Genomic DNA, 26,441 nt, shown 5'->3' on the forward strand with positions numbered 1-26,441 from the left:
CTTCCAGCCAGAAGGAGCTTAATGCTTATATTATTGTTGGATGATGTTAAGCAACACAATAGGATAGGAGTAAATTCCTGGCAATGCCATAATCTTATTGAAATACATGATGTTAGCTAAGAATATATATATATATCGTGAGTATTTACCAGCTAATGTTTTGTATGCTTGTGTAGAGTAAAGACGTTTTTCGACCGGAGGAACTTTACCCTGGAACTAGGGACTTTACCCCTGAACTACGTGCGTTTCAACCGACGAAAAAGTAGTTCAGGGGTAGATAATCTCCCCCTTAAAAAGTCCCTGCTAGGGGAGATAGTACTTTTCAAAAGCCCCGGGGCTTTGGGGGGGCAGGGCCTGCAATTCTGAATGTGTCTGATTGGTAGATTAACAACAGTGTTTTTATTTTGCCCGCCATCCACAATAACATCACACACACATCTGTGATTCACTTGATTTCTCTTTCTTTCATTTGTTTTTATTTGTTCTATCTGTTTCGTATGTGTGTGTACTTTTCAAAAGAAGAAGCTGTGATTCTCTTGATTTAACAGCTTGTAACAGTAGTCTTCTCTCAGCCCACCGTGAATACGTCTCTCCTGGTGTTAGGGTTTTAAAGGTGACCCTGTGAACTGGAGACCTTCAGCTGAATGTAAAAGTGTTTGTGGAGTTTACACAGCTGTTGAAATACAGAGGGAGTTTTAAGATTCAATATCCTCATCAGATATTTAATGATCGTCTAAAGACGTTTATGAGGGATGCATCCGGCTAAAAGTCTCCAGTTAACAGGGTCGCTGTTTAAACCAAAACACCAGCCGATATCTGCCACGGTTTTTTTGAGTTAAAAAGGATTTTAAAGCCGTGTTGAAACGTCTTTGCTACTCGTGCTTATCTCCTCTCACGTGTTGATTCAGTGAATCCATCTGTGATGAAATAAAGCACCATCTAAAACAGCTCGAGCTGAGTCTCTTCATGCTAACAGGCTAACTGTTGTGTTGCTCATAATGATACCTGCCTGTCCGTCTGCTTCTTTGGTGTCATCTGTGATGAATGGTAATCGTCTTTGTCCTACTGCCCTCTACTGGTCTGGTGGTGTAGTGCTTTACTTTTTATTTTCTCCATACGTCAATGGCCTGATTTGCACAATCTACCCGGGTCTTCGGCCCCGCGGTTGAAACGCAGACAACAATGGGGGGCACAGAACCTTTTAGTTCAGGGTAAAGTAGCTCTGGGGCTAAAAGACCCCGGAACTCTTGGTCAAAATGCACCTTAAGCTAGGCAGTGGTTGAATGCTGGCATTAACCCTTATAAGTCTGGGCCTATTCTTGGGCTTCAGTCTTCTATGGATTTTGTACTGGCAGCCCGGTACAAAATCATTGCAGTTCAACATTTTCAGCATCCAACATCCTCACTGCAACAGCATTTTTTCTTGTATGTGCATGTTACCCGATTTTTAAAGTTCTCAATCACTGAAATCAAGAAGGGGTGGGATTTTTCAATCAACTTTGTCACAACTATGGCAGAGGAGAAAAACTAACCACACAACAGGATACTGTTTCCAGGGCATGAGTTGCTCCTTATACTAAGACACAATTTAAATCAAATTTTTTTACATTTTCTTTGTAAAATTCAATTGAATAGGAGCAAATATGGAGCTATAATGCAACTCAAACAGTCTTAACAGTCACTCCTGAAGCAAGCAGAAGTGCTGGGGGAAAGCTTTCGCTGTGAGAAGTGGCCGTGGATGCTGCCAGCATGAAAAATGAATAATGCTGTTAGTGGACACAGTCCCAATCTGTCTAAGGTTTGCTGATGACTGAACAAATCTGTGTTTTTTCTTGAAGAATGGTTTTCCAGGTTTTCACTATCAGATCTCTCAACAGGTATTCATTCAGTGGGAGAATAATAACACTTTGTGACATAACCTGTGTAAGATTAACCACCCGAAAGGCAGAGGTACGGCAATATGACGGGATTGGAGCTTTGTATGCTGAGCTGAGGAACATGACAGCCATGTGAATATTTAAACCCCTCACTACTGTCATCCTATATTTCTCATCTGCTCCTCAAACCCCAGTGATTTCACCTCCTTCAAATTCGAATAGATGTGCCTGTCTCAACTCTGAACACAAAGTCACACAACAAAAACAATACATATTTACCCCCCTGTATTTCCCTGTCACCCACCCCAACAAAAAAAATGTTCCAGGGGCTGAGAGTGGGGGGAATGGTGGGTATTATGGTGTGTGCCAGGGGGGGTTGGAGTGCATGGAAAACGGTAAGCCTTCGTAGTCCCAGAGCACTGTGGCTGTGTGACAGCCAGCTTTGCTCTGCTTCACCTGTTATCCGTCCATCACTCTATTGTGTTGTACTGTCCCGTGCCCAGAGTGCAGAGATCAAGGATACACTTCACAGCAATAAACACCATGATTTGACCACAGGGGAACAAACTCAAGGTACAACTTTAGCTCTTAACAAATCTAAATGCCAATTTCAACTACAACAAGTGCACATTAGTGAGACTATGAGAAAAAAAGGTTTGCCAGGTTGCTTAGAATTTAGCTTCTAAAGGGAGTATATGAACTAGGCAGATCCGGCACTCAGGGTTCAAACAGAGCGAGTTCTACCCTGAATAGATGGAGTGAAGAAAACAAGCAAAAAACATAGATTTGTATTTCTCATTGCTGTCTTTGTTGCTTCAGTGTGTCTTTTCATTCTTAGTTATCATACTGAAATGATCCATGCCTAAAAAAGGAGATCAAGCAAGCACAATCGTAACTATAGACTCTTCAAAAAACAAAGCTTTCTCTTTGCATTTAAAAACTCCCTCTTACTCACTCATTCTCCTTCCCTTTCACACACACACACACAGACACACACACACACACACACACACACACACACACACACACACACACACACACACACACACACACACAGATTTTAACTCCTCTGCTCCAGCTGTGTCTTAAGAAGTCACGGCCTGCCTGGTAACCCAACTGGGACAGAAGCCACTGGATCTGTATCCATGACAGGATGTAACACCCCTCAGTTCCAAATTCTCCCCACTTCCCTTCACTTTCTACCTTCCTAAGGTCCTTTCAAGGTCTTTTTTTTGTTCTGTCATACACACAACTTAAGACCTCTGTCAGGAACATATTAAGGACTCATATACATTTATTTATTTTGTCACTGAACCCTTTTGAATTCAATTATTGCCGCATTAGTCTTATGGTACTGACTCTTCAACCCTCCCCTGCAAAAATCATGTTTTGCAGCTTCCGCTGTGTTATAAAAAAAACTTCAGGACTCCACGTGAAGGAAATAAAAAAGGCATCATCTAAAGGTGTGAGTTTACTTTAGGACACCGACAATTTGTTCTCAACAAGCAGTGGCAACACCTTACCTCTGTGTTCAGTTTAACAACCAGCAGATCAGTGGTTCTAACAAGGTATCAGTTTGCAGTGAGGGAATTCAACACATCCTGTCAGGAGGCTTTGAGAAGCAGAAAACGCTAGAAGCAGTTTGGTGCAGCGAGTCGGTGTTCACGCCGTCTGCTCCTCTTTTTCTCCAAACTGCCTTTTTTAGAAACATCTCAGTCAGCTTTTCACACGGAGGAGAGTTTTATCAATGACTTCCTGAGAGCGGGATGCATGTTTGAATCTCTATGAGTCCCTGAATGGACTGAGCAGAATGCTTTTTGGGTGGCGGGACGCATCCATTTCAGAGGATGATCAATTCAAATTAAAATAAGTGCATCCTGTCTTTCTTGCACACATCCAGCTTATTGATTTTCTTTCAAATATAGTAAGGAGTCTAAGTTACATCAAAGAGACACATTTTAAGTATATCTGTCCTTGTGCGAAGTCGAAATCTCTCAGTGAAACCTAAAAGCACGGAGCAGGTGCGCAGTGACTCACATACAGAAAAAGAGAAAATACCAGATTTTGGCAATGACTCCATGCAACTTAAAAAAGCTCACTGTGAATCGCAAGTTGAAGAGTGGAAAGCACATTCTCAGTACTCAAAGAACACAGTGTCAAAAAACAACATGTGTGGAGCCATTATTTTGGCTTGAGCGCTGGGAGTTGCTATAATTCTGTTAAAACAAAAGGGAAAATTCTGCAGAGCGTCAGAGTCTCATTAGTGGGCAATGACAAAAGCAAAGCAACTGGCAGAGCTTTGACTGTGAAAACTGATACAGCGGTGCTTATTCCCACCAAGGACAATGAAATGTAAGCTATCACGCTCACTCCTCACTTCCCAGAACTCTCAGTGAAGGCTGCAGCCTGGCGTAGGTGGAAGGTCACAGAAGATCTGTGCGTGCATGTGTGTGTGTGTAATTTAGAAAGTTTGCATAAGTGAGAGCATTTCCCTGTGTTCTCATTTCTCCTTAAAGAATAATGAGCACACTGTCCTTTATACAGTCTGTATCAGAGACAACCGCCTTGACACGCTGTGGGGCAAACTGTAACCTTTGTGCCGACACAACGCTGTAGCTAACGCCTGTCTAAACCCTGAAATCACTCCGCTCACCTGTGGTTATAGGACCAAGAATTACTAGCTGAGGCTCAAGTCTAGACTTCATCTATGTGCTGGTTTAGTGGGAAGACATAGAGGGAATGGAAAAAAGGAACTGTAGAGTTAGAATGATAAAGTGAACAGTCTCATAAATATAACCTCTCTCTTTACCTGCTCCATCTTTTTTCAAACACTTTCCAGAAAACAAGCATTTGCCTGTTGAGTCACATCTGAAGCTTTAGTCAAGACTATCAATAATCTGTATGCCAACCAATGAATGAACCTGTAACTGGTCCAATCAATCACCTACGTGTCAACAAATGAATGAGGTGATTGCTAGCAGGCTTCAGGCAAACTGCTATTTCAATACAATTTGAACTATTTGGAACTGCTGGAACACACCTGACCCAAAAAAACGTTATAAGACATATTTACAATCTAAAAGATGGTCATAACTAGAAGTTAAGAAGTAACAAGGGTAGGGAGAAAGAGAACTACTGATATACTTTATCCTAATGTCATACGTACTTCACGTTAAACAAAAGACAAAGTGTGAATAACTTTCTGAAGCGGAACACAAACTTGGTCGGGGGCCAAGTTTATGTCAGATTTCACATGTCTTCTTCTTTGGCAGCTGTTCTGCAGCTTCCCTGACGGACCAGTTACTGTTACTGTCGGTCTACAACAATCAGGGATTTTATTTAATGTTTGAGTCTATGTGTACTCAAATGAAAAAAGCAATTACTTATCTGTTCACGGCTTTAAAAAAAAAAAAAAAACTCCAAAGTGTTGCTTCAGATGATAAACAGCTTCTGTGATAAAACAGAGTCAATCTAAAGAACCGTGTTAAGCTCAGCATGGGCTCCAGAGGAAAGCCGACTCAGTCTGTGACAATGACAGGAAAGATGGACGAGAAAGAGGGGATGACATGCAGCCAGAGGTCACAGCACGACCTCAGCACATAGCACACTGAATATGAGGCATGAGCCTTCTGCTGGCTTAATGTCAGGGCTCCCAGCTGAAACAATCTTCAATGACTTTAAATAGACCAACAATATAGAGAGGGGAGAAAAATAAGCGCACAGGGGGGGTGTAGACAACTTGAAAACACTCACAGACTTTAGTTTGAAACCTTAAATAATGACTTTTTGAGATGAAACTCCTAAAAATAACCTACGGGGACTGCTGAACAATGATTCAGCCACATGCAGGAGAGACAACAGAAGCAGAGCGTCAAACCACAATGACACACATCGCAGGACTAAACATAACAGACTATTAAATCTGACACGTTCTCTTTGCCACACCTCGCCAATCACACTTCAGATACCAAACATGGTCACAGACAACAGTAACAATGTCGAACCACAACAATAAATAAATCTCGTTTGTAGAGAACAGCAAATACACTGTAACCTTGTAATGTAACTGGACGCCAGGGTAAATACTAAACTTCAACATAAGGATGAAATTGACAAAGTTATTTGATAATCAATAACCTACTTGGTAAACTCTTAAATGTTATCCTGAAGAGCTTGTTGTTGATCTAGGGTATGGATATGATTTTTCTCTATATGACCTCTCGTCTCATAATACCTCAGCATATGGAACTATATTGTAAAAAAGATTTTAAACTCATCTCAGATGAGACTTCTTTTAGCTGCTATCCTTGATAAAATCCTGAACATGCTGCAGTAATAACATTAATCAGGACATGTTACATCAAAAACATGACTCTCTCTTCTACAACAAGCACATGCATATCATATGTTTCAAGGATAATGTCGACATCAGCCGCTATGTTTTGGAGCTGATTTCTAAAACTGTCATCATAAGTTGCTCAAAACAGTGTAGATGCATAACAGAGCCAAGATTTCAGCTGCAACTTTTCAAAGTAAAACACATGTAACTACAACATTTAAAGTAAGAGAGAGAACGAAAACAGTTTTCCAATGAGGAGAATTTAACTTCCAACTATAAGAGTTTTAAGAGAGTAAAAAAAAATCAAGCAGCATCAGAGCAAAGCTGGGTAAAATCAGCAACACAAGTACAAAAAAAGTTTGCAGTCACTCACCATGTGCTTGTGTGTGAAGAGAGAACAGTCCAAGCAGCAGCAGAGGACTCCGACTCCAGAGACAGAGAGACACACAGCACTGCAGCCTTCCTCCCTGTACGGGCATGGTAGAGTCTGCCGCTCCCGCTCCTCTAGACTCCTCTCTTCAGTACGCTCCACACGACAGGATCCGCCACTCACACACACTGCCTCTCCCTTTGAGTGTGTGTGTGTATGTGTGTGAGAGAGGTGGAGGAGTGAGGGAGGGGAGATTACAGGGCATGCAAGCTCCAGTGTGTGTGCGCGTGTGTGTCTCTACCGCAACGTGAGAAAGTCCACACAACACGAAACACACCATCAGCGGCAGCAGCAGTTGCAGTTGATTGTCCTCCAACCCAGGTCTGACAGTAGCAGCCCAGCTGAGAGAGAGGAAGGGAGAGAGAGAGAGAGAGAGAGAGAGGTAGAGAGGTAGAGAGGGAGAGAGAGAGAGAGAGGGAGAGAGGGAGAGCGAGAGAGAGAGAGAAGGGAAGAAGGGGGAGTTTACTTCACTTGCCTGGTAGGGGGTGGTGACCAACTCACACACACACACAGACAAACACACACACACACACACACACATGCACACACACACACACACATTTGGGGAGGGGGACATGGGTGGAAGAAAACGGGGGCAGGGAGCGAGACAGGAGCAAGATGGGTTTAGTAAAAGAGGAGGAGGAGGGTGAGGAGGATATTGAAAACAAGCAGCGGATCTGTGGGATTCAGAGCTTTAAACAGCTTACAGATAACTGTTTCCACTTTTCATTTCTGCGAGAACCCTGTCAAACGGTGAAGGGGAAATGAATAGCTGATTAATGAGAGTGACTAGAGAGTGGTGTGTTTTTTTACTATGGTATAATTCACGACTATTGCATTGAAGGCAATTAAATGGAACTCCAAGGAACATGCAGAAAATAAATAAATAATAAAACAAATCTAAAAGTCAACTACACTTAAACATTGCAAAACATCAATTATTTCTCAATAAATTGTTGAAATAAAAATAGGTCTTCAATGACCAAACAGGGAAGACTTGATCAATGCATGTGCCATAAATTTACCAGAAGCTCTAATCTAATCCAAACTCTAATATTGTTCAAAAACAGATACAAAATAACGAGCAAGGGTCTTTTTTTTAGGGTGTTTAAGGGTAATGAATCTAAATCTAAGGCTGTATTCACACACGCACAAAACTCCAACAAACTCACTGAAGTTCTCCAGTCACCGGCTGCATGTGTGAACCCAAGCAGCCTAACTTTTCACATTGATTTGCTCAGTGTTTAACAGGTAAGCCATGCAAACCTTGAAAAGCATCCCCAAACAGGATGAATTAAAAACATCTTTGCAAGAACAGCAAAGATGTCTGCACATCTGTCCATTTACATGTATCATTGACATATATACTAATTCATCAACACAGCCTAGGTATCCTTTGCTAAGTTCGCAGTCCTGCTTCAGCATCATGCTTTTAATGTCCTGTCCTGCCTGCCGAGGCTTAATGTCAACTAAGGGATACTTCACACTGTGAGGAACATGTGCGAATAAGACACTCAGGAAAATTCCAGGGGCAGAGCTCCTGACAATTTCCATAAAATGTCTTCAGTGCATGTGTGAAAGAGGCTTTAATCTGCAAATGTTGCCTCTCCACAGTGATGACTAATCTATTTTTGGAGACATTATAATGCTGTTTGAAGAAAATAGAATTTGTAAAAGACATGTGAATACTGGAATACCTCTGACAAAAACACCTCTTCACACAGTAGTGTGCTGTTAACCATTCGGGTAAGCTGGCTGAGACACTTAAAGGAGCTGTTAGAGATGACATCACCCTGGCCTGGAGCTTTTATACTAATAAATAAATGGGTTGAGACACTCTAATAGACCATTTCCTTTTCAGAGCTATCCTGTTGCCTGTAAGGCATTTACTGTAGACAAACCTCTCTCTCTCTCTCTCTCTCTCTCTCTCTCTCTCTCTCTCTCTCTCTCTGTGTGTGTGTGTGTGTGTGTGTGTGTGTGTGTGTGTGTGTGTATACACTTACAACACTTTGCTTTTAGCAAAAAGCATTACAAATCTGAAACAGCACTAAATAAGCAGCTATTTTGTCTACCAAAACAAAATGCTGATTTCTCAGTTTTGGGGTTAATAGACGGGGCAAACACTTTTTGTTTTCATGTTAATCTGTGTCGTTTGTTGCTGCCGCTGTCCTTCTCACTTCTTTTCTTTCTCACACTCGTTCATGTTGTTCATTAGCGACAAACAATAGACGGCCTGGCTCCCTCGCTCCTCGATGAGAGGAAAAATCACTTCATAAATAAACAGTCCTGCCCTATTCTTCTTGTGTCTCCCCACATGCCCTCCTCTCTGAAGCCTAATTCCCACACCAACCTCAGCAGACTGTATCTAACAGTCATGTCATTGTGGTGGCATGATTCAAATCAACATCAAATATACTATGAGTTTTTCAGCTAAAAAAGTATTTAATTTAGCACATTAGGATGTTTTGATATTAAAAAGATTTATAGTTTTACATGGACACATTTTACCCCACACACAGACAATAAACCTTGTAATGAACTTCTTCTTTTCTCCATGGGTGTTTTGTGATGCTTAATATATCTGCAGTTGAACAACATGTTAGTCACTTCATTTTGAAATAATTTGTATTACATGTACAAAAACTCTGAAGCACTTTTATTGTGTGATGCCCATTCTTTTTTAAACTGCCACTCTGTCTCATTTGTTGCCACCTGTGGTGAGATAAAATACAAATCATATATATATATTTTCAAACTGAGTCTTGACAGTAAAATGATCTATTTAGGCGAAAAAGTTTTCATTTCTGCACCTTTTAGGATGAAACATTTAAATTGCATCTAAAATAATGTATCCTTGTTAAATTGAACATCTCTGTTGTCCCCAGCTCCCATTAAAAATCTTAGTTTGCACACAGCTTTCTCCTTCTAAATTTGTGTATCTGTTAAAGTGCTTTTGTAACTCACAAGCTCTGCAGCCCCCCCCCCTCCTCTCTTGCCTCTCTCCTCTCCTCTTCCTGCCCCCTCCTCCAGTGAACCAGAATGCCATTTCAAGCATGTCTAACCACGGGAAGCCTTTTAAAAACTGTGACAGCATTTGCCCTGGTTCCCCACTTGTTGTGTGTGTGTGTGTGTGTGTGTGTGTGTGTGTACGTGTGTGTGTTTGTGTGTCTACAAGGAACGACTATTCACAGTGATTTGATTGAAGACAGGATATCATATGCAGATTTAAACAGTTCATTTAAGGTATTGTAGTCTGGTTCCCAATCGACAGCCATTTTTAACATAAGCATTCCTTCAAGAAAATTTCACCTATATTCCCTCAAACTTTGCAAAGTTTTTTTCAATTATGTCTTAAACAGAGGTTTACCCTGTTTGATGGGAATGGTGTGTAAAAAAAGCTGGCTAGCAGAGTAGAGTTTAAAGGAACTTCAATAAATGCACAAATATCGCGCCAACTGCTCATTGATTGGATAAAATAATTGTTGTTATCCCCTTTCACTTACTTACTTTACTTTTCTGAGGCTCATGCTGATTTCTTGCAGAAATCTACAAGCAGGACGACAGGAAAAGTCTAGGCAAAGTGAGGATGAAATTTTGGCTGTTTTTGTTCAAACTTGCAAGTAATACTCAGGAGTTTTGTGAATGTGTGAATACATCACACACACTCAAACACATGCACACACACTCACTTGCTATTCATCTAAAGTGTCACTCTCATGCTGGGTCTGTGATTAATGGCCGAGACTGTCAGAAGCGAAGGATGAGCAACAGGTTGAAAGAGAAAGAAGAGTAAAGAAAAAGCTGCTGACAGGAAAGACAAAGGGAGAAATCAGAGAAGAATGATGGTTGTCTCAAATGGTTTAAGGAAAGGTGTCTAAAGAATCAAACTAATTAATGGAGGAAGGTGACCTTTCAGTTGGAGCTGTATGAGCCGGGAGACAAGGTGTGTGGGAAAATAACAAAAAGATAGACGGGAGAGCGATCACAGGAACCATGGACAAACTTTTTTGGTTCAAAAATAAGTCTGAATTGACAGTTAAGAAAAGAGACAGTTTTTCATATGCTAATGCTCCAATGCTCCCTTCACACATTCAGATGATGTATCTTAGTCAGAGCTCGGGGCCAATATGCTCTCTACTCAGCATTCACTCTCTCATCACTTTTGACAAGCTGTCAACAACCTACAGCCTCACATGTCAGTGCTCTCAGCGTCAACATGTTGAAGAAAGCTGAGTTTGCTCTCAGAATGATGCAGAGTGTAGAGAATGTGTAGCATGAAATAAAAAATATATATTTCCAATCTTTGAGATAAGAATAAAAATGATTGAAATAACAATTTGACACTTGATGAGGTCAATCCATACCAAAAAATTCCTACTGTCTGAGTAATCTGCAAATGTTGAGACTTGGACAAAAGAGTTAAGCCTTAGAGAGACCTGGATTGATTTCCTCAGGAGACATCCCTGTAAAAGGGAAACTCATCAGCATCAGTTTGAATGCTTCTCTTTTCAATTTATCCAACAACCCTATGATGGTTTTTTACAACTTCTAATCTAATCTATGTGGTGACACAGTTTTGTGAGAAAACAGATACTGGATTTTCACAAGACAACACTCATAAAAATACCAACTGTTTTATCAAACACGATTTCCCAAAAAACCACACAAGCATACTCACATTCCTATAATATGTGAATGAAAGTGGCATACTTGCGGCTTAACATTTAGAATTATTATTCAAATACACCATCCTCTCCACTTAGGGATTTCCATCAGTTCCGTGGGATTAAAAGACCACCTTACCTTTTCCTGGTTCACTTTAAGAGGCATTTATCCCTTATTTGATGTGTGAACTGACTAACAGACAGGAGATTAAGTATATTTTAGAGAAACACCTCTGTGGCACAGCACCACATCTGCTAATCCCCATCCATTCACTCCAGTGTGTCTTTAAACTAACAAGCAGTTTAACATAATCTGCTTTAAGCCTGTCCATTCACTCCTATTCAGTGGTGCATTACATAGCAATCCTTTCTGCTTGAATGCTCTGTGGAGAGAGAGAGACACAATGTGGGAGGAGAGAACTTATGCATGGTTGTAGATGAGATGTGTGAGAGTATAGCTTTCTTTCCTTCCTAACAAATATCAGTTAGCTAATGAACAGTGTTAAACTTGTCATGAGCTCTAACACTACAATTTCATCATGGAGAATTTTAATACTTGAAGGCCAACAGAAAAATGCAAACATACTCCAATAAAAAACACTGAAAAACTCACCTAAGAACTTAGGTTTCTCAATAAGAGAAATGAGGACAAATAGGTATAACACAGGGTGAGTGGAGGCAGGATGATGAAGTAGCAAAGAGAAGAAGTCTGTCCAGGTCCACCTCTGACCCTAACACTGATTGTTCTTCATTGACCTTTCACCTTTGAAGAAAATCCCTCCTTACTACTACTGGAGATCCTTTCTCACAGACAAGTCAGGATGGACGTCAAAGGCAAAAAACATTAGTCAAATAATACAAAAAAAAGTCCATGGCTGCTTATCTTACACATTTACTTGTTCTGGCATGGTTGGCTTTTTCAATCAACACTGTAGCAGTTACAATTGTTTTCCATAAAATGTCAAAAAACACTAAAAAATACTCAAACTAACCCTAACCCTCTAAGACCCGGCTGTTTTACAAACACACATAGAAGTTAAGGTAATAGATAGATACAAGTAATAAAATGAATGGTAACAAATATATTTTGTACTAAATAAAAACAGAACTTTAATTCTAGCTCTGCCTCTTTCATTGATTTATTGCAAGATAACATGCATAGCTGCATTTAGAATTTAGAGCATACTTAATTTCCATGAAGCCAAAAAAAAGATTGAAAAGTCATCCCTCTGGTATTGGTTACATAAAATAACAGACTTTGCCAATGAAACATGAGCTATCATTGGAAGTTACAGGGACTAGTACCTCACACACACAGACTGAGGTAGGTGTCAAACCATTTAAACTTAATGAAGGCCTAATGACAGACTAGGAATGGCTTTTACAGCTTGTTATTGTCATCTTGAAACCACTCACTGTATCACTTTACAGCCACTATAAAATCATTGACAGGGATAGGTGTGGTCTGGGCGAGGGAACTGAGAATGAGTATCAGAGCCTCCCTCTGTAATCATGATATCATAAATATTTAAATTATTTTTAATTGCTTTACTATATATTTAAAATGAATGACTGAGTTCTTCCTCAAGCCATCTGGAAAATAAAGTGTTTTCTATAGGATTTCAATGGGACTGCTATCCTGTTACTTTGCTCTGAGGCATTTAGATGTGAAGTTCTATCAAATGTTAAAGGCTCGGGTTAACTTTGAGTAGTTGTAGTGTCGTAAAAAAATCATGAGTTGGCTTATATGAAATGAAACACAGTCATCTTAAAAGATTTGCTGTTGATTGATGAGACAATGACTAGGGAAATGATTGGTCAAGTAATCTAGCCCCCCTGTGAAGAAGAGAGGTGAGGGTTGTTCAAGGAGCTAGTCATTCTCCAAAAGGCTGGAATTCTTAAAACGTCCTTAAAAAAAAAAAAGAAGAAGACAGAGGAGTCGTGTGGCAGCTTCTTCTTGAGTGGGAGCTAAAAAACAGAGAGAGAGCAGAGCTTTCCCACCTGCTCTGTAGGATCTTTGCCTGCTCACTTTTCTGATTCATAAATCTGAAACAGCTCACAGGGTAACTGAGGATCACGATCTGAATCCACGCAATTTTAAACACCCCCGCTTGTGTTTCCATCTGTCACACACACACACACACACACACACACACACACACACACACACACACATAAAAGAAAAACCAGAGACAGCTCTTGATGGAGTTTCTGTAAATTTGGGGAATGTTGTTTTACTGGAATTTGTCATGCAAGAAATATTAACACACTGTTCAGATCCCTAACACATTTTACTGAGAGTGAATCTTAGTGTTTGGATAATGAGTTAACTTACTTGTTAATATTGGCCAATTTGTTATATGTCTGACAAAAACCAGTAAAAAAAAAAACCAGCTGAAAAAGCAAGTCTTTGACATCTTATGAAAAAGTGACATTTCAAACTTAAGAAAAAAAAAAAAAAAATTGTGTACACTACTTTGCTTTTCTTTGCATAAGTAACTAATTTTGACCAAAAACGTATCTGAAGGAAAGTCTGCAGAGAGTATTTACTGTGTTTGGATTTACAATAGTTCTGGTAAAAAAAAAGTGTGATAACTACTTTTTTTTTTGGCTGTATTTACTCATTTCTTTAATGGTTTGCCCTGAAGCTCTGAGTCAAGTTCCTGCTCACCATAATCAAAGTTCAAATACAACTTGCTCACATTATACGGCTTATTACATTAAGACTTCAGTTATTTTACATCAAATATGACTGGCATAGGATTTTGTTGATTTAGTGTATTAGTGTAGCTCTTATTACTCATACTGCAGTGAGCATATTTACTGATGATGACTTAAATCAAGGTGAACAGGACCAAATGAATCAACATGGCACCTGATAGAGTTTTTAACTCTGCCATATTTTAACCCATGTTCTGCTAAGTGTTTAACTTCATCTTTAACTTTGTGGATTTCTCTGTTGCAGACCCCATTTTTTATGCCTTTAGCCTCTCCAGCCTTTCATCACTGTTCATCTCTTTCTTCGTTTTCCCTCCCCCAATCAATCAAACGTCCAGATTAACCTAATGCCTCTCTGAGGATCAATAATGGCGTTTTCCCACCGGCCCTTCTTAGCCCTACTCTACTCGACTTGACTCGACTCGACTGGGTTTGTGATGCATTTCCACAGGCGCGGTACCTCGTGTCAGATATCAGTTTTTCTTACCTGCTTGCTCTTGTTCCAAGCGAGCTGAGCTGATACTAATAAATAACGTCGACGGACTGCCGGCCACTGATTGGTCAGAAATGTCGTCACCAAGAGTCATGAGCGCGACGCCCAACACAGGAATCAAACCCGCCATTTTTAAAAAGCGACATCAGTACTCTTTGCTCTTCATTTGCTTTCCTCTCTCGCTCGGCCTGCGAAAAAAAGGCAGCAGACCGAGCAGCAAGTTCACCATTGCCTCCATGTCCTCTATTGTTTGTGATTGTTGTGTTCGTGTCGCGTTCAAAATGATGTGAGCGCAGTTTCGCACAGCAGTTTCGGGCAGCTGTGACGACCCCGCCCACCGTGAGTCGGTACTTGGACTGGTGGAAAAGAAACCCAAACCGAGTAGAGTCAAGTCGCGTAGAGCTGAGTCGAGTCGAGTAGGGCTGGAACTGTGTAGTGGAAAAGGGCCATTAGAGTACTGTTAGTCCTCCAGAATCTGTGATTAGAGCTTCAATCCTCGTAACTGTGTTCTTCATAGCAACTGTCCTACTATCAGAAGTATCAGACCATAGGTACAAACTCTTTCTATGCAATGACCAATCAGAAGCAAGTACTCGCCATATGGGCAGTACCAATAATGTCAGACAAAGTTGTTCAGAAGACAAGTGATTGACAGAGGAAAGCAAAATCAGGAAAATCTAATTCACTTGGAGAGCCCATTCTTCCCACCTCATTTCTTCATCTCGCGCTGAATATCTTTGGCAATTTGCAGGATTCAGTGAGTCATATTTTTTTACCAAACAATCTTGGATCCTTTATTGATCCATATAACTGACATACCATGAAAATGGGGAATTCATTTTTTAGAACACAACTCTCCACAGATTCCTATCAAACAATGGGAGGCAGTTAATGAGGAAGCTTAAGATTTCTGAAGTGAACGAATCAAAAAGTTCAGCATGAGTTTCAAATCAGATGCGGCAGAGCAAATGTCTCTCACAAGGCTGAAGTAGTGCATCAGTACAGTTTTGTTACTGAGCTATCACTGCAACATATTCAGCTACATCTGCAGGGTTTTTAAATAACAGCAATACAATAAATGGAGGAATATCTTTTTGTTCTTTGTGAACTAAACACCGTAAGTCACTTATTTAGTCAATGTTACTCCACATCTGTCATTACTCTTCTATCTCAGATGAGTGAGGCCAAAGGACACTGGTTTCTAAACATGAGGCTCTGGTACTGCTAATTACCATTTAAAGCTAACTCGTTTTTTTTCCTCTGAATAAGAGGAGAGGACCACCTAAAGTGGGAGCTTACGCTAATAAAGAGCTACACATGTTCCCATGGCCAATGACAACTGTTCCTACAGCCAGGAATAGCAGAGCCCAATAAACCCTTTCTGTCTCTATTCACTGCTGCTTTCTTCTCACACCACACTCACTCACGGCTGCCAACACAATGCTTCATTCACTTGATTTATAATTCCGACACATTCATGCAGAGTTTGGAGAATTACTGACAGCATCACTTGCATTTTTTCACCGCTTTGAAAAGAAAAGAGTTCCAAACAAAAACGATGAACTAACTTCTGTAAAGGAGGACAGATCCAAAGCATGCATTTATTACCTTAAAAAACATGTGCAGACTGATTAGGAGACACACAGTTAACGGAACTGTTTGTATTAATAAACAGGACTAATGAAATAGGAGCCAGAATTAGAGGAATACAAAAAGTATGATAGTAAAGAGAAGAGGAAAGAAAAGCAGAGAATAGGAGTGAAGCAAAGTAAGAGCAGAGAATTTGAGAGAAAGAGGACAAGAAAGGAGAGGAGACTGGAAGAAAAGAAAAGAAGAGGCCTTGTTATGGTGGCTGTTTAGGGCCAAACAGAGCAAGGTGAACACCGGGGCAGGGGGCTGACCTACAAACCGCCGGTAACCCCCACACCTGCATGAACACATGGACTCAATGGATACAAGACACAGACACTGAGCCAGACACACAAACACACTCTCACACTTATTCACACATCATCGCCCACGACACCAGCTCTTCTAACCTGCCAAAAGGCCACCGTTTGACCGCCGGATAATACCATCTGTTAGGAAAAACACTGGTGCTTTTGTAAGTGTTCTCTTCATAGACTTTACTAAACAATCAGATACATATTGCCAGGGATAAAACTGTGTTTTACTGAACCCTTCAAAGGAGAGCTATGTGAGAGAGGTTAGAGGCAAGGGCCAGAATAGAAGGGAGGGGGTGTATGTGATTTGATTAAAACAGGCACTCTGGAGTAAAGAAGAGGCAAAGGAAAAGGCAAAAGAAAGAGAAATTGAGAGCACTGAAAATCAACCATCAATTGTAAGAGACTGGTACTGTTACAGGATTTGATTACTTGTTTCGATAAATGGATATTAATTAGTAATTCTCAGAAAAATGTGTTATGTTAATATTTTGAGGGATTGTGAAGACCATTCACTCCTTTTCAAATTTGGCGGCCCATGTGAACAAAGTGGTGCGATTCAGTCGACTTAACGATTAAACAACATCACAATCACAAGCCGGCACCAGAATTACCGGTCGTAAAACAACTCATGATATTTCTGCTTGTTAGGCTAATGTTTTGAATCAAAATCGAGTTGTTTAACAGGAACTTTAAAATGTATATTTTGCTGCTATGTGAAGCATTTTTTGCTGCGCTGTATCACCTGTTGGGTCATCGTGTGTTCCCCAGTCATGTCAGGAGTTTTTATGGTAGCAGTGCACTCTGTGGTTGTCAGTTTTAGAAACAGGTAAACAAACCTGACTTGTGGATAACTCTGATAACTCTGGCATTATAGGTAATCGATCTCCTGTAGTCCACTCTAGCCGGAGGAAATAACCGGTCAGTGTTGCACTATAACCTTCACATGAAATGTCCAATGCTTGCTTATACAGGTGTGAAAAAAATATGATACAGCAATGTATCGCGATACTTTGACCTCCGATATATATCAATATTTTAACTCTTAATGTCTTTTTTTTGTAAAAATAAAATTTGATATTTTAGCCGAGTTGGAACTAAAATACGACTTCAGTATTTCAGTCAGACAACTCACGTTTACTTAAGATAAAGTTTATTGCAGCATACAGTATTGTGTTTGGCGTATGGGCTCCGAACCTCATCACTCAGCATAGATTATTCAAATGCAGACATTAGGAGCAGAGATATGACTAACCCCCTTCGGAGCCCGCAGGTGGATGCCAGGGAGGAGGTGGGACAAAGTTTGCACACAGCACTGAGCAGGACAGCAGGAGCACTTGCAAAGCAGAGGCAGAGACGGGGAGACTTGCAACTTAAATAGACCGCCAAATGAGGATGTTGAGATCAGCTGATATGGAGGATGATGACGTGTCAGTATGAATGAGCACAGCTCGAGTTGTCTGCCTGAACTAGCTTGCAGGCGACGCTCCATTTCAAAACAATAAAGAGGAAAAGTTGTTTCCAATCAAATAGTTTTGACTTAATTTGTCCTTTCAATTTTAAGTAATATTGTGTGATTTACATACACACGATCTCTATTTTCTTCTAAGTTAACTGTGTAGAATATCGCAATATGTCACAATATAGTGATATCATGATACTATCGTATTGTAACCCAAGTATCGTGATGCGTATCGTATCATGAGGTTCTTGAGGTTCTCACCCCTACTTGCTTAACACCGTTCTAAGTGAAAATCAGAAAACCACTCTACCGAATGCTACCAATGTGCAACCAGCACTGGCATGTGGACATTAACATGCCAGGAGGACTGAATGCTGGTGGAGCTAGCACTACTAATGCAATCCACACTCGGCAAACACATTTGATAAGGTTTACCCCAAGACTCTGTGGTCCCATGTTTAGCCGTGCTCAACTTGGATGGATTTCTGATTGCTTCTTACTTTATAGATAAGTCTGTTAGTCACATATAAAATTTGAATTTAAACTAAAAGGAAAGGAAATTATTTGCTTAAAAAGACCGCTCATAAAGAAAGTAACTATTGTCATTGATGGTCTTGTCTACATTGAAGTCCATATAGAGGTATCAGTTTGAAAGTTGGCACACAGTTAGAAAATCTCAGGAGCTTTCGAGGTTGGCTTGCACTCAGACGTTCTTTGTAGCCCTTGGTGATTTTTGACGGAGCTGAGCTATGAGCTACAACAGCTAAGTAATGAGTAATCAAACACATTACCTTCACTGTTGAGTGATTAATTTTATACATCTTTAATGCTGTATTAACAATAGATACAAATTAGTTGTAACTTGTCCAACACTGTTGGTAACACAAAGACATGTTGTCCAACAGGACAGTTTGTTGCATCTTTCCGACCTCTTACAGAATGTACAGCCTAAGTTTCTGATGTTAACAAAACTAGACAGGAAGGAGGGACAACGGGACACTGGGAGGGAGGGCAGCGCTGGGCAGGAGTTGAGTTGGACGGGGGGAGGTGATGGGAGCAAAGCGGGGGTGTCGGAAAGGGTGGCGGGGGGGCATGAGGGTCTGCTAGGGGTGAGTGGCGCAGTGGGATAAGAGCGTGGGGAGTTCATGCCCCCGCCAGGCCCTTTTCGCACTGCATAAACAAAGAGATTACAGTGAGAAGGGGCTCCGCCGCTAACAAGCAGGGGCACCACCACACACATGGACATAGACACAGACACACAGTCACATTCATGTAGGAATCATACACACAGACAGACACACACAAGCACACACAAAACAAGCATATAAGGACATAAATGCACACACACACAAGAATAAAATATGTGCACATCCAAACAGTACATGAACACAATAAACTGACACACACAGATAACAAGAAGCATCACAACATAGTGGCGCCACCTGTCTCCTCTTCAGCAATTAATGAGCTCCCGGCTCCCGGGATGCTACAACGAGGTGGCAATTAGCAGGGAAAGAAAGGGGGAGTCATGAAATGAAAAAGAAAAAAGACAGCAAGAGCAGGGTGGAGGGTTTATGAGAAGAGAAAGATGAATGAGAGAAAAGAGAGAAATAAAAACCTTCTCGAGAAATTAAGAGGATATAAAGAACAATGAATTATAGTCTAAAAATTTAAAAAGATCACATACAGATAATAACATTTGTTTAAAGTCTCAAAGATCATTCACATCCAAAATTCATACCAAAAGTTCCATAATCAATGCAGTCGCGGAAGGAAATGAACAGAAAGCCTTCAAGATCCCACATAACCCAAAAGAAGCAGACAAGTGAGTTCATCTGTGTAGTTTTTTGTACTGTAACTGTTTTCAATCCAAGGTTTATTTGAACAAGCCGCTGACACAACAATTCCACAACAAAGCCGTAACAAAGTTATGACATGATAATGCCTTTGTACTTACACACTGAACTCTGCAGTGGCCTAATACTGGTGTCCCAGAGCGGGTTTTCACATTGCATTATTGCACTGCGGAAGTGCAAGATGCAAGCCGTGTTAACACACAGCAGGAGCTCTGCATAAACACACTCAGACATGCACATACACACAGTGCTCTTCCCCATGCTGGTACTGAGCTACACATTGCCGCCGCCTTTCCATTAGGCCTCTGATATTACCTCAACTAATCAGTTGATCAGAGGCAGAACAACTTCACCCCATCATTACACCTCCATGTGCAACACATTGCAGATGAGGTGTAACAGGGTTGTAAATATCCCGCCTTGAAAAGGCATTATGAGCAAAGAATCTTACAACATTAAGGCGTTACTGAAGCAACGGCACACAATTCTACTAGACTGAAAACACAAATTAAAGGTGGTTGTGGTTAGGGTTTCCTTCAAGTTTAAGGAGCTGCAAATTTGGTTAACAATGAAGTTTTGGGAAAGCTCTTTCTAGAATAAATGTAAGAGGAATTTTGTAGATTTTGTCAAGTACACCACTTGTACTACACTTTCTCACACAAAGTTTGCAATTTGGTATTGTTTTTGTGGACTAACATTGCATTTTTCAAAACAAAAGTTTTATTTATAGTTTATTCTGATGTAAGGTCAGCACTGTTTACAGTCCCATAATAACCAGTAGAAGTGTTGTGAGTTTGGATGTAGAGTAAGCAAAAGTCATCCCTTCAGATATGTCTGCAATTACACGCTATCATTTCTTAGTTTATTACATCCCCCAGGGTCATGTCTCTGATGAGTCTCAGGCTGTTTTCGAAACGGCCTGCTACATACTACTTACTAATGTAGTAGGTAGTAGGTACTGCCTACTACATACTGCGTTTGAATTTAGTATGTGGTATAACTGTTCTGTTCGATCTGTTCTGCAGTATGCTGGGTCAGATGTCACTGAATTTCTGGTTTCGAAAAGCGGAAGTAAACAACGGCAAAGCTGATAGAGAAACTACGTCTTCAGCATCCACTTATGATTTAAAAAGTTGGGAAGTGGTTTATATGGAATTTAATAACTTTCACTTCACCCAAAATGGATTTCCTCCCGTCAAAAAATAAGGAAAAAGAAAAAGCGGAACGAGCGCCGTGCATTGTGGGAAACATTACGTGAGGCAGACTGGTCCGATGCATACTGACAAATTTTCCCGAATCAGTAGACATCTGGGGAGTTTGGCATACTGCAGTTTTGCTCTTGTTCACATACTACATACTACAGTACATACTGAATTTGACCAAATCAGTACGTACTGCTAGTATAGTAGGCGGTTTCGAAAACAGCCTCAGTTTCACTGTAACAGTAAGTTACACTGAGGCTTCCTCTAACTTATTTTAGGGCTATAAGTGGAAAGAAACCCATCTTCTTGTGATTTACTTGCACTTAATAGGGCATAAGTTAGTTGAATTTTTTAAGTAAAAATGTGTGTGTGTGTGGGGGGGATAAGGATTTTTTGTTGAAGAGAGACAGGAAATGTGGGGAGTAGAGAGATGGTTGAGGCTGGAGTCAAACCAGTGACCACTGCAATGAGGAGTATAGCCTATGTATATGGAGCTAGGCTAATTGTGCCCAAAACAAACTTTGAAAATGTTGTTTTTTATGGGTTTTTTTTTTTGTTTTTTTACAGAAGGTTAGATCAATCATTTCTCAAGCATTCCAGGAAGTTAGGGAATCTAAAAAAAATTTTGGCGTTTTGAACATAGTGTCAGGTAGATATTTGGCTCTGGGTGAAACTTATGACTAATAATTTATTGTCTGCTGCACTTGCATGCAGGTATCTGTTTAAAGCAATAAAGTGCCTCTGGAATACTGTTGATAGGCACCAGGATGTCATTATGATCAACTAATTTTGCTCTATACGCATTTCTTTTCCAGCATACAATTGGTGATACTTCATGGGTCACTATTACTTGGACTACAAGCCTTCTAAAAATGGAAAATAAGAACACCCCCTGAATTAAAATTAAGACCACTGAGTACAGATTTGTAATTGTGATGTAACATCTATATAGAGAAAAGCATCTCATCAAAGTCTAGTGAAACATCTGGCCTGTATGTTTCCTTACCTTTTGTATTTATTAAAATGTTGATCACAATCTCTCTGACTCTGTCTCTTTCCGTCTGTAATTCAGCCAATCTTTTTTTCCTATGTCTTTTTTTTATACAGGCACACACACACACACACACACACACACATTCTTTTGTTTGCCACCTGATAACAGGCAGTCATTCATACCGCCTCTCCACCCCTGTGACCCTGATCCCTGAGACCTAAATACGGAACTAGAACTGAGAGACTGGTCACGCATTTGCTGACAGTGATCGCTCATGCAGACACACGAACACACAAAAGCCACAGAGAAGGAAACTATAGGCACTCATAGAAAGGAAGGCAGAAATGAATAGCGATGAGCAACTTTAAGAAGTAAAACAACAAAAAAAGGTAGAAGGAACACCGAGGCATCTGCAAGTATTGGACTCCATACTTGCATTGTATGTTGTCTTGCTTGGTCTAAAATGTTCATTTTAGTTTGCAAATAAGAAACCCTGAACTCCAGAGGCATAATGTGATCATAGTGTATCATAAGAAGAGAAAGAAGGACAGAAGCAGATCCACAAAGCACATACACATTTGTGTGCCACCGCTTTATCAAACCGTACCATGTCCACATACACACACAGGGCAGGTGTGGGGTCAGTGTTAGGGTCACTGGCCATGGTTCAGCTCCCAAATATAGAGCATCCACTATACAGGGATCCTTAAGTTCACTGCAGGTTCTCGTATGACCATCATGAACCCTTTATGTGCGTAGAGAAACACACATACCAAACACACAAAACATACATTCATTCATGCATACACTTACATGGACAGCACACACTCACACTGACATACTCAAGTGCAGCTAGTCACACTCGCACATTACACACATGTATGTCATGGCATGTGGAGTAGAAACACATTCACACAAACTCAACCACACACACACACAGCCACTCACTCACACTCGGGTACCCTAACACATGATTAAGATCTCTATCAGTCTTCTATTTGAAAACACAAATGCTCATTTCCTCTGTCTCCCAGCCCCCTAACCCGTCACCCATACCAACTTTTTTCATGTTTCTCTTCTTCTGTTTCCCCGTCTTTCCTGACTCTCAACATATCCCCCCCCTCTCTCTCTAATGTTACCATTCAGTGTCCATTCAGTGTGTAACAGAGGACCTCTTCTATAGCTGAAACCTTAGACTGACTGACACTCTGACCCCCCAGGATGACCTTTGCATTTCAAGCTAACGGCTCTAACACGTACTAACATGCCAATACACGTGTGTTTCTGTGTGTGTGTGTGTGTGTGTGTGTGTGTGTGGTGTGTGTGTGTGTGTGTGTGTGTGTGTGTGTTCGGGTGTGTGGTGTGTGTGTGTGTGTGTCCATTTATTGTACGTGGTAGCAAACTGATCCTCTATACCCCCTCTTCCAGTGTGACCACAATATATTATATTACTTGTGCGAATGTGTGATTATACAACCAAGAGATATTTTGATGTTCTATGAGTCAACTCATACGAGGTAACATTGAGATAATAGTTGGTTTTATGCACATCAGTCTACTTCAAAAACAAGGATGAAACATAATATGAATGTTTTCTCATTATATTATGGGCTGTTTGCCTGCAGTAATATTAGCTAATAGCCATATTTCCAACATGTTGATGCAAACTCACATTGTTAAAAGGGTTCAAGACGGATCACACACAAGCAAGGAATCCTAACGAGGAACAAATGACTGCAGAGAGGCATCTGATCTGAACTTCAATAGCACGTCTGCTTAACAAATGGTAGAAACAGCTTTTAAGTCATGCTTACGAAAACATTCTGTGAGCTTTGCAGCTCTTAATTAGCACAACATGTTTTAAGCCACCGGCCAATAATACACCAGAAAAACACAATGAGGAAAAAATGTTCTGCCTTACTTCCTTCATTAAAAAACAACAAAAAACAGGAAATGTGCTGACATTCAGGAAAAATGAGGAGAAACCACAAGTTTCAGTCTCTCACTGTCTTTGCGCGAATGAAATTATAAGCAGCAAGTCAAACACACACACTCACACACACACACCCACACACACACACACACGCACCCACATACACAAACACACACCAAACATACACACACGCACACACACAACACACACACACACAACACACACACACACACACACAGTAAGCGTTTAAAAAGAAAGAATGCCCCTCTGCCGGGAAATGCATGTCTTTGCACATGATCATTTGTATATGTGAGTTCAAGAATGTCCGCATGCTTAAGTTTCACGCAGCGTTGTTTGTCAAAGCACATAAAATCATAATATATAATACTGCCATATGTCCTCATATTAAACCCACCCTGTCATTGTACTATTGAAGAACATTTATAGATAATTCAGCAATGCTGTCATGTCACATGTTTGAAATATTTTGATCATGTCAGTGCCTCCTCTATATGTATTTCATTACCTCATCTTTTGATCTGGTGGTCTTGAATATATTTCTGCTGCTGAATAGTTGTCTTAACCACTGTTGTGGTGATATAATGTGTTTGACAAAGCAAAACTGGTGATGATAGAATGAGCGATGACCCGTTTTTTTTTTTTTAATCAAAAAAGTCTTATTAACAAGTAATTTTAAGTTCTTATGAAAAAAACGGAACTCAAGCTCATCAAGGTCAAAGGTAGGCAGAGATAACATGCAGTTTAATTTGTTTAAGTATCAACAGCAGCTCAATCTTTTAGTGTACCGTAATCTAGTCATTACTCCCTGAGGAGCACAACAAGACCACTGATGTATGTGTGTGTGAGTGGTGTGTGTGTGTGTGTGTGTGAGGGTGGGGGTGTGGGTGTGGGTGTGGGTGGGGGTGTGGGGGTGGGTGTGTGTGTGTGTGGGTGGGTGGGTGGGTGGGTGGGTGGGGGGCGGGGGGGGTGGGTGTGTGTACTTGATACAGACTACAGCATCTGTACCATTTAGTGTGTCCTTCAGGTAGATCTGTAATAATGTTTGCAGTGAATCCTAACTATACAGCAATATCTTACTCTTATTTCCCAGCTGTGTTAAACATTTTAATCTGAATGGAAATGTGTTCTCAAAACAAGATGACAGTGACAATCTTATCACAGGTGTTATAATAAATACATGTGCGTTAATGAGTTTGGCACTGGTCGGGTGACTGGATACTGCTGCAGTAGTAACAGTGTAATGTTTTAAAACCTTATGTAAGATTTGAACTTGTGATACTTAAATTTTACTCTTCCATATGTTTTAATTAACTTAATTTCTAATTGTCTATATTTTGTTTCCCTCTCAGGTTTGTTTTAGACGGCTGTGTAATGTTAATGATTGCACTAAAGTTAATTTTTTTAAAGTAGCAGATGAAGCGACATTCTGTATATGTGATAACAATTTGTTAAAAAGCACACACTGGAGAGCGGAAGTGAGTTCAAGAAATCTCTCTATGTGATGTGTTCTATAAAATAATGTTCCTGTGAGATGTGCTTCTGAGCGGCTCTGTGTTTCAGTTTATGATTAAAAATACAGGATTTTGTAATACCATATCAAAACATGCTCTTTGATTGTGATGATGCAACTGAGGAAGTAGGTGTGATATTAAGGGATTTTGTACTAGGATCATTATTTGATACAGGATAATTGAGCTACTGTATATACTGCTATAACTAACTAATTATAACAAATCGTATGCTCTGCTGGGGAGCAGGGAGCACAGAGAGGGACAGGAAACGACTCCTGAACAGACTGGTCATGAGGGCCAGTTCTGTCCTGAGCTGTCCTCTGGACTCCATAGAGAAGGCGGGTGAGAGGAGGACATTAGCCAAGCTGACATCCATCATGGACAATTCCTCTCACCCCCTGCATGAGACTGTGGGGTCCCTGAGCAGCTCCTATAGCAGCAGACTGAGAATCCCACCCTGCAGGACAGAGCACTACTGCAGGTCCTTCATCCCATCTGCAATCAGACTATTTAACACCAGCATGCAATGTCCCGTTAGTTACTCGCTAATTATCTGTTATCCTCTTCATTTCACTACATGAGAGTTACTGTGTGACTTGGCAATATGTCTCTGTCTTCCTGGGTCATTGTTTGTGATTCACATCGACAAACATTCTGTCAATCTTCCATTTGAATCGCACTGTGCTTTCTCATACTGTGTATGTTTTTATTTAATAACCTGGTGCAATTATCTGTGCATAACTTACATCCCTATCTATTCATCAGATAGAAGTGTACATAGTGTGTATATATCTGTAATATTTGCCATATTTTATTTGGTTCTATTTTTATTATTTTATTCTATTTTGTTTTATCATTACTCTTATGTTGTTATTATATTTTTATCTATGTAAGTACATTGTTTTATTTCCCTGTTCCGTGTTGTAAGCTGCTGCAAGTAATAAAATCATTTTAATTTGAGTTATAATGTTAAGCTTCATGTTTGTCTCGCAAGAAGG

At 40.4% G+C, this 26,441-nt stretch overlaps 1 protein-coding gene across 2 annotated transcripts in view; it reads right to left on the minus strand.

Moving 5' to 3' along the window:
• The window catches only part of bmpr1ba (bone morphogenetic protein receptor, type IBa), a 79,921-nt gene that overhangs the window by 20,032 nt on the left and 33,448 nt on the right, over nt 1-26,441 (minus strand). The window contains exons 3-4 of one of the 2 annotated variants that reach the window (XM_034692812.1): nt 6,888-6,987; nt 6,590-6,784 (exon numbers count right to left, since the gene is read on the minus strand). In XM_034692812.1, coding sequence (XP_034548703.1) covers nt 6,590-6,695 — 106 coding nt within the window. In that variant the 5' untranslated portion in view covers nt 6,696-6,784; nt 6,888-6,987. Of the gene's footprint in view, nt 1-6,589; nt 6,988-26,441 lie in introns of both variants that reach the window. The other variant, XM_034692811.1, reaches the window with a different exon arrangement.

The sequence above is a fragment of the Notolabrus celidotus genome, chromosome 9, assembly GCF_009762535.1.
Source record: "Notolabrus celidotus isolate fNotCel1 chromosome 9, fNotCel1.pri, whole genome shotgun sequence".
In the NCBI taxonomy this organism is placed as follows: Eukaryota; Metazoa; Chordata; class Actinopteri; order Labriformes; family Labridae; genus Notolabrus; species Notolabrus celidotus.